The following is a 12983-nucleotide window of genomic DNA, read 5'->3' as shown; positions in this document are numbered from 1 at the left end:
TTTACTGCTTTTATATCTTTTTGAAAGGACAAAGGCAGATTTGCTAGACCTAAACTAACACCTTTAAAGGTATACAATAAAATATTCCCACACTGACTGTAAGGAAGCCTCTCAAAATACCACTAACATCATCAATAGGCCCTTATTGCTATTCCTTAAAAAGAACAGCTGAACAAATTAAAAGTGATACAAGAATACATTAGAGTCATAATAGAAATGTTGCACATATCCAGGGTTCCTGTGTAAATAATTACTCTGTGTGCATACATAGGCTATAAGGTTTGGCAGTAAAATCCAGGTCAGGGGAGAGGGATGCTTAATTACAAGCTTAAAAAAAAAACAATCTTCAATAGCAGTGCCCATGTCTTTAACACAGGAGACTGAAGCCGGCTCCCATGACAGAGCACATTGTTAAGTAAACAAGTACCTTTGTCAGCTCTTGGAGAGGTCCTACTACAATGATTAATATCAAAGGCACAAGGGCTGCAAGCACTTCAAAAGCCACAAAACCTGGATCACTTAGTTGATAAGGCATTTTATTTTTTTTTATTTTTTTTTTTTTTAAATTTTTTTTTTCAATGTTTTTATTTATTTTTTTTGGGACAGAGAGAGACAGAGCATGAACGGGGGAGGGGCAGAGAGAGAGGGAGACACAGAATCGGAAACAGGCTCCAGGCTCTGAGCCATCAGCCCAGAGCCTGACGCGGGGCTCGAACTCCCGGACCGCGAGATCGTGACCTGGCTGAAGTCGGACGCTTAACCGACTGCGCCACCCAGGCGCCCCAAGGCATTTTATTTAAAGAACCATTTTCTTTTTTGAAGTATGAATGACCATAATCATAAATCTTAGAGTTTGTAACAAATAACCAGTTTGTCCATGAAGTTTAAGACTTTCGTTTAGAAAGTAGGTAGAATGAATGGCACTTACAAGATATTGAGGGCTCCTAATGGAATGAATCAGTGACGTAGGTGGTGCAAAGGTTTAAGTCAAACTAAAGACCTCAGTAATATGTACACTCCTACCGCCACCCCCCACAGCTCTCCTGTGGCTGCTGCCTTCCTTGCCATTCAGCAGCAAGTATAAGCCTTCAGGACTACAGCCATGGCTGCCTTCCTCCTCGGGGGCTGTGTGTGAGGGACACCAAATCGTACTCTTCCTAAGACAACATCTGTCACTTCATCAAGACACAAGTGTCTTAGCTCCGTTTTCTCCTTGACAGATCTTGCCTTCCCTCCCCTTCCTCTGACTGTAAGAAGTGGATGGAAAAACCTCACTGATTATTGATCTCTGATTATTTTCATTAAACCAAATGTTCTCTAATAAAAACATAATGATGAATCAATCAAAATACAGCACTCTTGTGTCTACCCTATTCTGGCTTGGTCATGTCATCAGATAGTTTCTATTGCTCTTAGGTTTCCAGCATGCTCTTAGAGTTGTAGCCTAGGCTAATATAAACCACAAATTATAACAACAAAAACAAAGAACTTGTTTTTAAAAGTACATTGGGAAATGAGTAGAAATTTTGTTAAAAGGAAAAAATGAATAGTTAATCTACCCATGAATAATCTACCCATGAATCCATCTACCCTACCCTGTACTATTACCCAAATTGCTAGCCACTTACTGCTGTGCTGAAAGTCAGTAAAACCAGTTTAAGTAAGACTCATTAATATGTGCACACACATGGTAAGTCCTATAACAAATGTTTTAAGACTAGAAGGAAATCTTTCTTTTTTTTTTTTTTTTTACAAAGTTAGTTTGTTTGGGTCATACAGAATGAGTATATTAGGTGGAAGACAGTAGAGAAGAGCTTTCTTGGGGCAAAAACAGAGAAAAAGAGAAGGGCATTTAGGGATGATAAATATGGTCTAGCTAGACCCATGTAGGGTGTCCTGGGTGTCAGTGTGGTGGGAGATGAGCACAAGGATGGGGGGGGGGGCAGAGCTGGAAGGAGTACAGGTATGTTTGACAAAACTACAGTGAGAAATATGAGGTTGGGAGGGTTAATAAGCTAGTAACAACTGCTTGCACGTAGCCAAAGAATTCAGATAAGAATTGCAGTACACGGTCGAGCCATCACAAGTCTTTTAGTATACTTATATTTGTGTTTTAGAGGAGTATCTCCAGTATAGAGGATAATAATATCACCATCAAGTACGAGGTAGCTACCATTTTCTGAGCTCTTGCCACATGACAGGCTGCTTAGTGCTTCATCTAGATAATTTCACCTAATCCTTATAACAGTGTTGAGTTTGGTACTCTTTTTTTTTTACAGATTAAAATAAAATTAGACAAAGACAGTGACACACTTATTAAGTGGTTCTGGACTCAGAAGCCCAGGCTGATTTCCCAACAATCAGCTTCCATACTTTAAAATATAATTTATAAATTAAGGACAGTCCATATTTATGAATATTATCTTTCTGAAGAAATAATCTTCAAAACACAGTATACATAAAATTATGTAGTTTCTCAATAAACTCACTTTCTTCTTAACACGAAATGGCAGCAATATTGATGGGCCTCCCTAAGAGGTTTTATAATGTTCTATCATAATGAATGGCAAACTACATTAGTGGAGCCAATCAATTACATTTCATTTCATTTTGGCTCTCATACTTTTGCAACAAGTTCTTTACATTTGAGTAGTTGAACTGCAGGGATAACAAACTGTGACTAATTGAAGAATGATCATTGACTTCTGGTAATTTGTCTGATAAAGTTAAACAGAAACCCAATTCTGGCATTTACAAAAAGGTCAAATCTAAACAGATTAGAAGAAATCAAATAATATTGGTTCAGCAGGAAAGAATATTAAACCTAGGAAGAATGTGTTTTTTAAGGATGCCATTTAACTTTATAATATCCCCCATACTGAGTATTTCAGAATATCACATATGTACATATATGCATGCATGCATACATACATACACATAAAGCCCCAAAATACAAATTACAAGAATTATAACATACATATTGCATTCCATCTACTAAAATCTCATCCTCTGAGGCCCAGATTTTCTATGCATTCTTCCCTTATTTTCTTACTTTGAAAGCAATGACTTCTTCTTTGGAACTCCTAGAGCATTTTATCTTATAACCCTACTATTATGTGTTATATTTTATCTTATGTTATAATTATTAATTTACATTATTCTATTAAATTATAAGCTTATTGGAGAAACAATTATCATCTACAGTTGAACCCTTCAACAGCGTGTAGGTTACCAACACCCCATGTAGCCCTAAAATCTGTGAATAACTTTTGACTTCTCCAAAACTTAACTACTAATAGCTTACTGCTGATAAGAGCCTTACTGGTAACAGTTGATAAACACGTATTTTGTATATTATATGCATTTCATACTTTATTTTTTAAAACAGAGGTATACATTAAATTTTTTTTAATGTTTATTTTTGAGAGAGACAGAGCATGAGTTGGGGAGGTGCAGAGAGACAGGGAGACACAGAATCCGAAGCAGGCTCCAGGCTCTGAGCTGTCAGCACAGAGCCCAACGTGGGGCTTGAACCCATGGACTGCAAGATCATGACCTGCTAAGTCTGACATTTAACCCAATGAGCCACCCAGGTGCCCCTATATTTTATATGTTTTTTATTTTGAGAGAGAGTGGGAGACAGGTAGAGAGAGAGGGAGAGAAAGAATCCCAAGCAGGCTCCTTGCTGTGCTCAGCACAGAGCCTGACACAGGGCTCAATCTCATGTCTATGAGATCATGACCTGAGCCACAATCAAGTCGGATGCTTAACTGACTGAGCCACCCAGGTGCCCCTCATACTGTATTCTTGAAGTAAGCTAGAAAAAAAAGTTAAGAAAACCATAAGAAAAAATACATTTACAATAGTATACAGTATTTATTGAAAAAAAAATCCACATATAAGTGGACCTGCACAGTTCAAACCTATGTTGTTCAAGGCTCAACTGTGATTTGTCTCTACATGTCTCTCAAATCTTTACTACAATCATAAAAGTGATCAGTAATTTTTTTTTATTTGAGAGAGAGAGTATTTATTTTGAGTGTATGTGTGCACATGCAAGTGGGGGAGGGGCAGAGAGAGAGAGGGAAAGAGAGAATCCCAAGCAGGCTCCTTGCTGTCACTGCAGAGCCTAATGTGGGACTTGGTCTCACAAACCGTGAGATTATGACCTGAGCTGAAATCAAAAGTCATATGCTTAACCAACTGAGCCACCCAGACGCCCCAGTAAATATTTTTGATAGAAGAGAAAGAGTTCTATCTCTTGAACTGGTGGTGGTTAAACTGTAATTATTCACCATATAATACATTTAGAATTTATGTACTTTTCTCAAATTATATTTTACAGTAAAAAAGGTTAAAAAGAAATATTTAAGAAAAATGGGACATGTGAGATGGTTAATTTTACATCAACTTGGCTAGATCATGGTATCCAGTTTTTGGTTAAACACCAGTCTCGATGTTGCTGTGAAGTTATTTTTTTAGAGGCAATTACCATTTAAAATCAAGAGACTTTGGTGGCTCAGTTGAGTGACCGACTCTTGATTTCAGCTCAGGTCATGATCTCATGGTTCGTGAGTTCAAGCCCCACATCAGGCTCTGCTCTGACAGCACAGAGTCTGCTTGGAATTGTTTCTCTCTCCTCTTTGTCCCTCCCATGCTCACTCTCTCTGTCCCTCAAAATAAATACATAAATATTAAAAAAAATTAAAATCAGAGGCTTTGAGTAAAGCAGATTACCTCTATCACGTATGTGGGTGCACCTCAACCAATTAATCAAAGGCATTGAGAGAAAAGACTGAGGTCCCCACAGAAGTAAGGTATTCTACCTCCAGATGACTTCTGACACAGATTACAATATCAACTCTAGCTAGGAACTCCTGCAGGTTTCAGACTTGCCAGTCCCCACAATCATGTGAGCTAATTCCTTAAAATTAATCTTTCTCTATCTAGGTATACACTTCCATCTAATTGATTCTTTTTCTCTGAGAACCCTAATACAACATGATTATATACTGTAACTTCTAAAAATTTCTTTGTATGATAAATCTCATGTTAAAAAAAAGAGACAGTACATACATGATAGCATCATATTTAACATTTGTACATACTTGAAATGTCTCTAGGATCATAACAAATAATTGCTTTTAAATTTTTACTTAATGTATAGAGTCATGATAGCTAAGATCATGAAATTAGTACTTTGTAATTATTATTCCCACTACAAAAAAGCCAAAAGAAAGAAACAACCCAATCCCAACCCGCGCGCGCGCGCACACACACACACACACACACACACACACACACACACACACACACAGGTTAACTAACAAATGATGGCTAAGATCAACCTGAAATTCCCCTCAGGGCCAATGGTTACCCAGAATCTGCCTATTCTTCCTCCCCAGCATTGCATTTCAATTCTAATTGCATGATCAAACCAACAAATTGAGCTCGAGACCAAAAAAAAAAAAAAAAAAAAAAAAAAAAAGCCCCTAGCTGACAAAGACCAAGGTTGCAAGAAAATGTTTTTCAAGTACAAGTAATGCAAGAAATGACAAGTGAAGTGAAGGAGAGGTTTCAAAGCTTGAAAGACAGTCATCAATACTGACAGATTACTGTAATTCTGGCTGCCAGCATGATCGATTTGGACAGCATATGACAATCAATATTGTCCTCATTTAGTGAACAACATTAGATTCATAGTTACAGAAGATGTTCCCAGGATAAAATTTAAACTGTATTTAATGATCATAAATAGCACAATTTATGCTGTGGAATCTTAGTGGGTACTTTCACTGGGCATAAAATAACTAACGCAGCAGTACAATTATCCAAATATAAGTGAGTTTATTACATATTCTTTTATCCTCTTATTTCTCTTATTAAAGTAGTAACTGGTGGTTTTCAAAGCCTACTTCTATTTCAGTTTCTTTTGTAATTTCTGTTAAATTCTATTGATCTGTTTTAGGACACGTGATTTTTTTTCCTTAATGGGAACTTACCTGGATTTGTCAAAAAACATATATTGTAAAATTTAATGTATTTCTGAAATATATATATTTTTTTAAAATTAAAAGATATCTGTAATTCAAGATCTGAATAACATCTAGTTGTAATTTAGTATATAAGGTTTCATTGAAAAATCAAGCAATCTACCTGTGTGATATCATTTTCCCTGATACTTAGAATATAGAACTTTATGAATCTTTGTAAAAGATGACTATTTATTTTTCAGATTAGCAAAGGCTAAGAGTATCTTTATTATATCCTTAAGTAGTATGGGGAAATAATTTCCATATGGCTTCTAAATTCAAGCTTCCAAGTCAAGAAAAATTTCTTTGATTTGACTTTATGTTTTTATTCTGTGTGTTCCAGAAGCGGTTTTGCTGATGGAAATTGCTCATATTGGCTGTGTAAATAGTATTCATGTTTACTCTTTACATCTGAAATTATCTCCCATCTTAGAAATTTTCTCCAATGTTGTATCTATTAATGTCTCAGCAAGATTAACTATTAAGAACTTCGTGAAATAGGCCTGAAAATCCAATCCAGTCAATTAACCTACCAACCAACCAAACATAAAAACTCAATTAGGCAATTCCTTGGTGTTGGGTAGAGTTGTTTTATATTGACTGTAATCTTTACACATAACAGAATCACTGCACAAAATAATGTACCTTATTTCATTTCCTAAGCACATCCAAATTCATTACCTCATTTAATCTTGACAATAATTCTGAGATGGGTATTATCTTTTTTTACAGACAAAGAAAGTGAGGTCTAGAGATTCTATGACTAGACCGAGATTACAAGGCAGAGCTTGAATTAAAATAATTATTTTCTAACTGCAAATCCAGCCACCATACCTCTAGTGTAACATGTAAATCTAAAATAGTTCTCAAAAGAGTATAAGCTTAGGTGCAGGAAAAAGAAATTAAGTCATAGCCAGCCCCCAACACTTTTATTTTGCATTTTTAACTACTTGGTAAGGTGTACATCTTAAATATTTGTACTTCAGGCCAGAAATAGTTTGTGTTTGCTCAATAAATGGAGTTCCTGTTTTATGACACAAGAGGCAAATAGAATTTTCTACTACAATCTAATTTCTCTCTCACCACTTTCCCAAAAGATTTAAGGCATTCTTTCAACTGTGTCTTAAATGAAAGGGCAGAGGACACTAACCTTAGGATGAACATCAGGATCAGGCCAAGATCAGAAAGACAACCTCAGAGGAGTTGACAATGTGGATAAAATGAGCTTATGGGTAATAATCTGCACATTCCTTGTAGGATTAGCTACCTTTCTAGAGATATTCAGGAAATAATAAACTGAATCCCTACATTTCACAATGACCACTTCAAATCTGATCTTTCAACTTAAAGTGAAGATATAACTGTCACAAGTAAGAAATGCTATATAAATGTCATTAAGCTTAATCAATATATCATGCCATGATCCACCACCTATAATTCCATTTCACAGTGTCAGAATACATGAGAAATTACATAGGAATCAGATTGCTTAAGTCAATTTTCATCAAAAGAAGAGAATATATGTGGCAGACTTACGATAAATCCATTTCATGTGGAATAGAACTCAGGATATTTTAAAAAGCCTTCCCTGTGAAGCTTAACATCCACAATTTATTAAGAAAAATAATTGAAATGTTTTTAATCATATAGAAAAAGTATATGGAAATAGAAATTCATTTCAGAAAGCAATTAAAACTGTGTCCCAGGCATTGTTCTAAGAGCTTTATACATACTGACTCATTCAGATCTTATAACACAGTGAGCTAGGTGTTATCATCCTCATTTTATAGATATGGAAACTGAGGCTCAAATTATTTAAAAAATATTCCCAAGGCTAGACAGCTAAGCATTTGAGTCCAGAAATCTGGCTCCAGGAGCCATGTTCTTTTTTTTTTTTTTTTAATGTTTATTTTTGAGAGAGAGAGCAAGCGAACACGAATGGGGGAGGGGCAGAGAAAGAGAGAGACACATAATCTGAAGCAGGCTCTGTGCTCTCCCCACAGAGCCCGACGTGGGGCTCAAACCCACGAGCCACGAGATCATGACCTGAGCTGAAGTCGGACACTTAACCAACCCAGGTGCCCCTCCAGAAGCCATGTTCTTAAACACTCCATGTCCTCTCATACTTCCACGTCTTTATCTTGTTCCCTCTGCCTGAAAATGCTCTTCTTAATCTCATCCACCTGATTACCTCTTATTCATCATCCTTCAATATTCAATCCTCACATTTCTGAGGCTGCTTCTCATTATACCTCGAAAACACTGTACATAACTCTGTTACAACACACGCACTAAAAACTGTATATTTCCTTAACTAGATTGAGTACTTTATGATCACTGTTAGGGTTATTTCTATACATGCATAGTATCAGAGTACCTAGCATGGGACCCTAATTAGTTAACCAAAAGATAAGTACTGATTAGTAGTGTATAAAAGAAAATACATCATTCAAATATCACAACAGCACAAACACTGGGGAGGAACTCTATCTCTATATATCAATGAACAGAAACTCAAAGGTACTGACCCATAAGACATACTTACCTTGGAAAGCAGACATGTATTAGAGTAGAAACCATACTGTCAAAAAGGATACAAGTTTTGATACAATGGAATCAGAGATTTTAGAGCACGGCTTGCATTTATAGCTGTTGCTCGAACCATAATGGGTAGAACTTTTCCATTCACAATAGCACCATCAAAAAGTGGACCAAAGAAGGGAACCTGATTGAGAAATTAGAACACAATTTTATACTCATATTGAAGAAAGGTTGTTATAAATAAGAACAATCAAGACACTGCACACAAAAATGTTTCTACTTCCTCTTTAGTTCTTCCTTCAGTGGAAATACTATTCAAATTTAATTCTTTTCCATGATTCACACGAAGACAATAAATAAAAAATGCCAAAGGTCTACATGGTTTCCTATTCAAACAGAACTGTGCTTCATTTAACTGACTAAATAATTTATATTCCCTGCCAATTTTCAAATTTTTGTTGTCTCAACTGTACACAAAAATTCAACACTGGAAATAAATTTCTTTTCTTCCACTGAGTAAACACAATAAAGATAACACATTCTCATAGGCAGCAAGTTAGTTTTTCATTATTTTTGTGACCACCTTTACTATAGAACCTAAAAGACCTTCATTACATAGTTTATTAGAAAAAAAATCTATTTTGATAACTGTCACTTTTATCAGATGACTGACAGCTTCAAAGTAATTCTATTTGAATATGGTTGGTGCAGATGACAGCTGAAGGCAAGGACATGGGATGTGGATAATACAGTAAATATTTCAGGCTTTGTGCCCATATGTTGTCCCTGTTATATATTCTTCTTTGATTTAAAAAAAAAAAAGAAAAACCTGGGGGTAAAGGGGCAAGGAAACAAAACAAAAACAGAAAAAGAAAAAGAAAAGAAAAACCCATTAAAAAAGTAAAAACCATTATTAGCTTGTAGGCTGTACAAAAATAGAAGGTGAACCATAGTTTGCTGACCTCTGGTTTATATAAACCCTAAAGAAACCTGGCTGTAAGCTCAAATTCACATGTGGGAAAGTTAGTCTAATTCAAGAAATTCTAAAGATTCATGATCAACTGTCAAAAACTAGGTTTTCTATAAATTAAAAGTATTTGATTTAAAAAAAGTAAGAAAGATACCCAAACACTATCACACTTTTATTATTTTGAAAGTGTGTTTCAACCCTATGGTATAAGACATCCAACCAGAACAAATTTTTTTAATACTTTGTAGAACTTTCATTTATTAAAAGTGACATGATTAAATAATCATGTACTCCTTAGTAAGATATACCAACTAAAAATAAAGGAATCATACATTCTTGACCTAAAGGGAATGATTGCTTCTTATTGTACCTTTTAGGAAATTATAATCATCCTCTTAATAAAAGGTAATCCTGTTGTGATCTTAGTAACAAAGGAACTTCTGCTCTGGCACTTCTCCCATTTGAACATAGTTTCTTGCTATTTTTTCTGTTTTAGCTCCTTCTGAACCAGACTTACACAATTTACATTGTTACACGAGTCTTTGTCTCACTTCCCCCTGTTTTCACAACCTGATGCCTAGTCTAATCCCTCTGAAAGAAGAAACTCACAAACCCATTCAGAGCTCAGAAAATATTATTAAAATATAGTAAGTTCTTACCTCTGGTTTTTTCATTATCTGGATACTGAACATGTGATTTTTCATTGGATATATGACAATAAGGACATCACCAAATTCTGTAGGAATAATTCCTCTCCTGTAGTCTCTAGTATGCTCTGACCAAACAATGTGTACTTCATCATTTCCCAAATGTCTCAACTGGAAAACCAAAATAGTTCATAGTGCTTTAGAAAAAGCATACAGTTTTTCATACAGCTACTGACAACATACTATACTATAAAAAATATTAAAAGATAAAGAAATTAAAACCTCCCTCTCTCTCTGCCCTCCCCCACCTGCGCGCGCGCGCTCTCTCTCAAAAATAAACAAACATTAAAAAAAATTAAACAAGCGAGTGTTTTAAGATTCTACTCCTTTTTTTCTGACCATTCTCTCAAAGTGCTAATGAGCAGTAAAACTGCCTAAAGAAGGCAACAGGAAGAGAAGGAAAAGAAATAGGTAATTCATAAATTGGGTAAATAACCTATTAAGTAAGAGAAAGTCGACTGTTTGGTTCAACAAATTTCCAGGGTTTCTTTGCCTATGAAATGTTGCCTACAAAATTCTTCCAAACAGATTCTTGAAATTTGTTACAGTCTCAAGATGTTGTTTAAATATTTGTGGTGCTTACAAAGGCTTCTGGCAATCAGAGAGTTAACATTATGGTGGTTAAAATGATAAAAAAGCAAAGCATCCAAAAGTTGGATTTCTAATAAGTTATTAGAAAAATGAACTTGGGGCGCCTGGGTGGCGCAGTCGGTTAAGCGTCCGACTTCAGCCAGGTCACGATCTCACGGTCCGTGAGTTCGAGCCCCGCATCAGGCTCTGGGCTGATGGCTCAGAGCCTGGAGCCTGCTTCCGATTCTGTGTCTCCCTCTCTCTCTGCCCCTCCCCCGTTCATGCTCTGTCTGTCTCTGTCCCAAAAATAAATAAAAACGTTAAAAAAAAAAAATTAAAAAAAAATAGAAAAATGAACTTAATGCCCATTAGTCTTGAGTTTTCTTCATAGAGATTATTGTATAAACATGTATTTTAATATAAAATGTGGTTATCTTAGTATATTAATGGATTCTGTCACTGTCAACATCTGAGTGCATTTTTGGTGCATATCTCACATGGGCTCTTTGACTGCTTTCAGATAAATGGACACATTGTATGGGAAGGTTTGGAAGAGAGAACTAGGGTGTCATCAATATTTTTTGTATGAGCTAACATACAAATGATTTGTTTTTGAAATATGTAATTTACTTGGCTTAAAGACCACAGAGTAAGAGAGAAGTTTAAATGTGTCATTTAAATAACAACAAAAAAAGGAGTCAAATCCAATTAATGAAAGGCTCTCTTCTGTTAGCCTTAACCCTGGAGTTTTTTTTGTTTTTGTTTTTGTTTTTAAGTAAGCTCTGTGCCCAACTTGGGGCTCAAACTCATGACCCCAAGATCAAGAGTCACACACTCTACTGACTGAGGCAGCCCGGGGCCCCTTAACCCTGGAGTTCTTAACCCAGGTTCAAGGGGTCTGTGAATATTTGAAAATTACTTGGCAAAATTTTATTTGTGTATTTTTCTGAGAAGAGTCTATCAAATAGGAGTACGTAATACCAAAAAAGCCAAGAACCATTGTTCTAATGGTTTCTAAAGTCCCAAACACCAGTCGATCTAGAAAATCCTAATCACTATGAACATCACTAAAGCATCTGAAAATACAAGGTAAATCCCTGAATTTTAACATTTGTATTCTTAAGCAAGAAATGCCCCCTCAGATACTTCGATGGATTATAAGATAGAGGTAGCTATTACTCTAAAGACAGTATCCAGCTAAACCTATAGACCAGAATCTATTATTTTAGAAATATAGTATAAAAATATTTATTTTCTTTTAAGGAGACTTTTTTAGGTTTAAGCGTATTAAATATTTTTTCCTTTTTGGAAACAATAAACATACTCATTGCTCTAAATTCATGATGGTAGGCCTAATCATCAAAATATTGTTTAAGTTTTAATTCTTCATTATTTACACCACAACACACACACGTGTCGAAACACACACCCCTTGAATGATATAAATTTGGTACTTGGGCTCTGTGACATTTTAAAAAACCAAACAGATTACACAACTTAGAAAAGCTATGGCTCTATAATTTCATTTTTTAATCAAAATACTTTAAAAATATCCTTCCTATACAGCCATCCCCATGTGTCAGCTTTCCTAATAGGTTTATGTTAACTGAATACAAAAGAAATGTGAAATAAATTTAACCAGGAGGGATGATCCAATCTAATTTTGATACATTAATGTCATATGCTGTACATGTTACAATAGCAGCCAGATCTAATACTAAGCTCCAGGCTATACTGAGATTTCCAAATGGCAGATTGTTCTAAGTGATATCAAGTATAATTGAAGTAATAAACGATAGTAAAAGCTGAGCACACTGTCAGGAAGAATTTAAGTATTTACTTTTTAAAATTAAATGAGTTAGGTTAGGAAAGACAAGACAACTGAAATAATGCAGGTCTCAATTTACAGAAAATTCCTTTTATTTATCTGCTACATTAACCCTTGAACTCTTGCCAAAGCTATCTATAATTTCTAGTGCCTACTTATCTAAAGAAATGAGAGAAAAGGGCAACTAAAGTTTTATCTTATAAACAAAGCCTGTCTTCAGATATCTACCACAGAGTCTTAAAAGTCTGTCATAGAAGTTTAATGGGAAAAAAATAATACATTTTTACTGAGATGTTGTAATGAAGATATTTGTGGCAAAGAACCATGCATATAAC

General features: G+C 35.3%; 1 protein-coding gene across 10 annotated transcripts in view; it reads right to left on the bottom strand.

Annotated features, from left to right (window-relative positions):
• RALGAPA1 (Ral GTPase activating protein catalytic subunit alpha 1) overlaps positions 1-12983 on the bottom strand; it is a 271674-nt gene that overhangs the window by 22581 nt on the left and 236110 nt on the right. For all 10 annotated transcript variants that reach the window (XM_086709922.1, XM_086709923.1, XM_086709913.1 and 7 more), the window contains 2 exons: positions 10203-10361; positions 8630-8757 (listed from right to left, as the gene is read on the bottom strand). In XM_086709922.1, the coding sequence (XP_086566048.1) occupies positions 8630-8757; positions 10203-10361 (287 nt within the window). The remainder of the gene's footprint in view (positions 1-8629; positions 8758-10202; positions 10362-12983) is intronic.

This window comes from Puma concolor, chromosome B3 (assembly GCF_028749965.1).
Source record: "Puma concolor isolate L17-30 chromosome B3, mPumCon1.1.hap2, whole genome shotgun sequence".
Lineage (NCBI taxonomy): Eukaryota > Metazoa > Chordata > Mammalia > Carnivora > Felidae > Puma > Puma concolor.
Note: the sequence above shows the minus strand (reverse complement) of the source record. Positions and strands in the feature narration are given on the sequence as shown.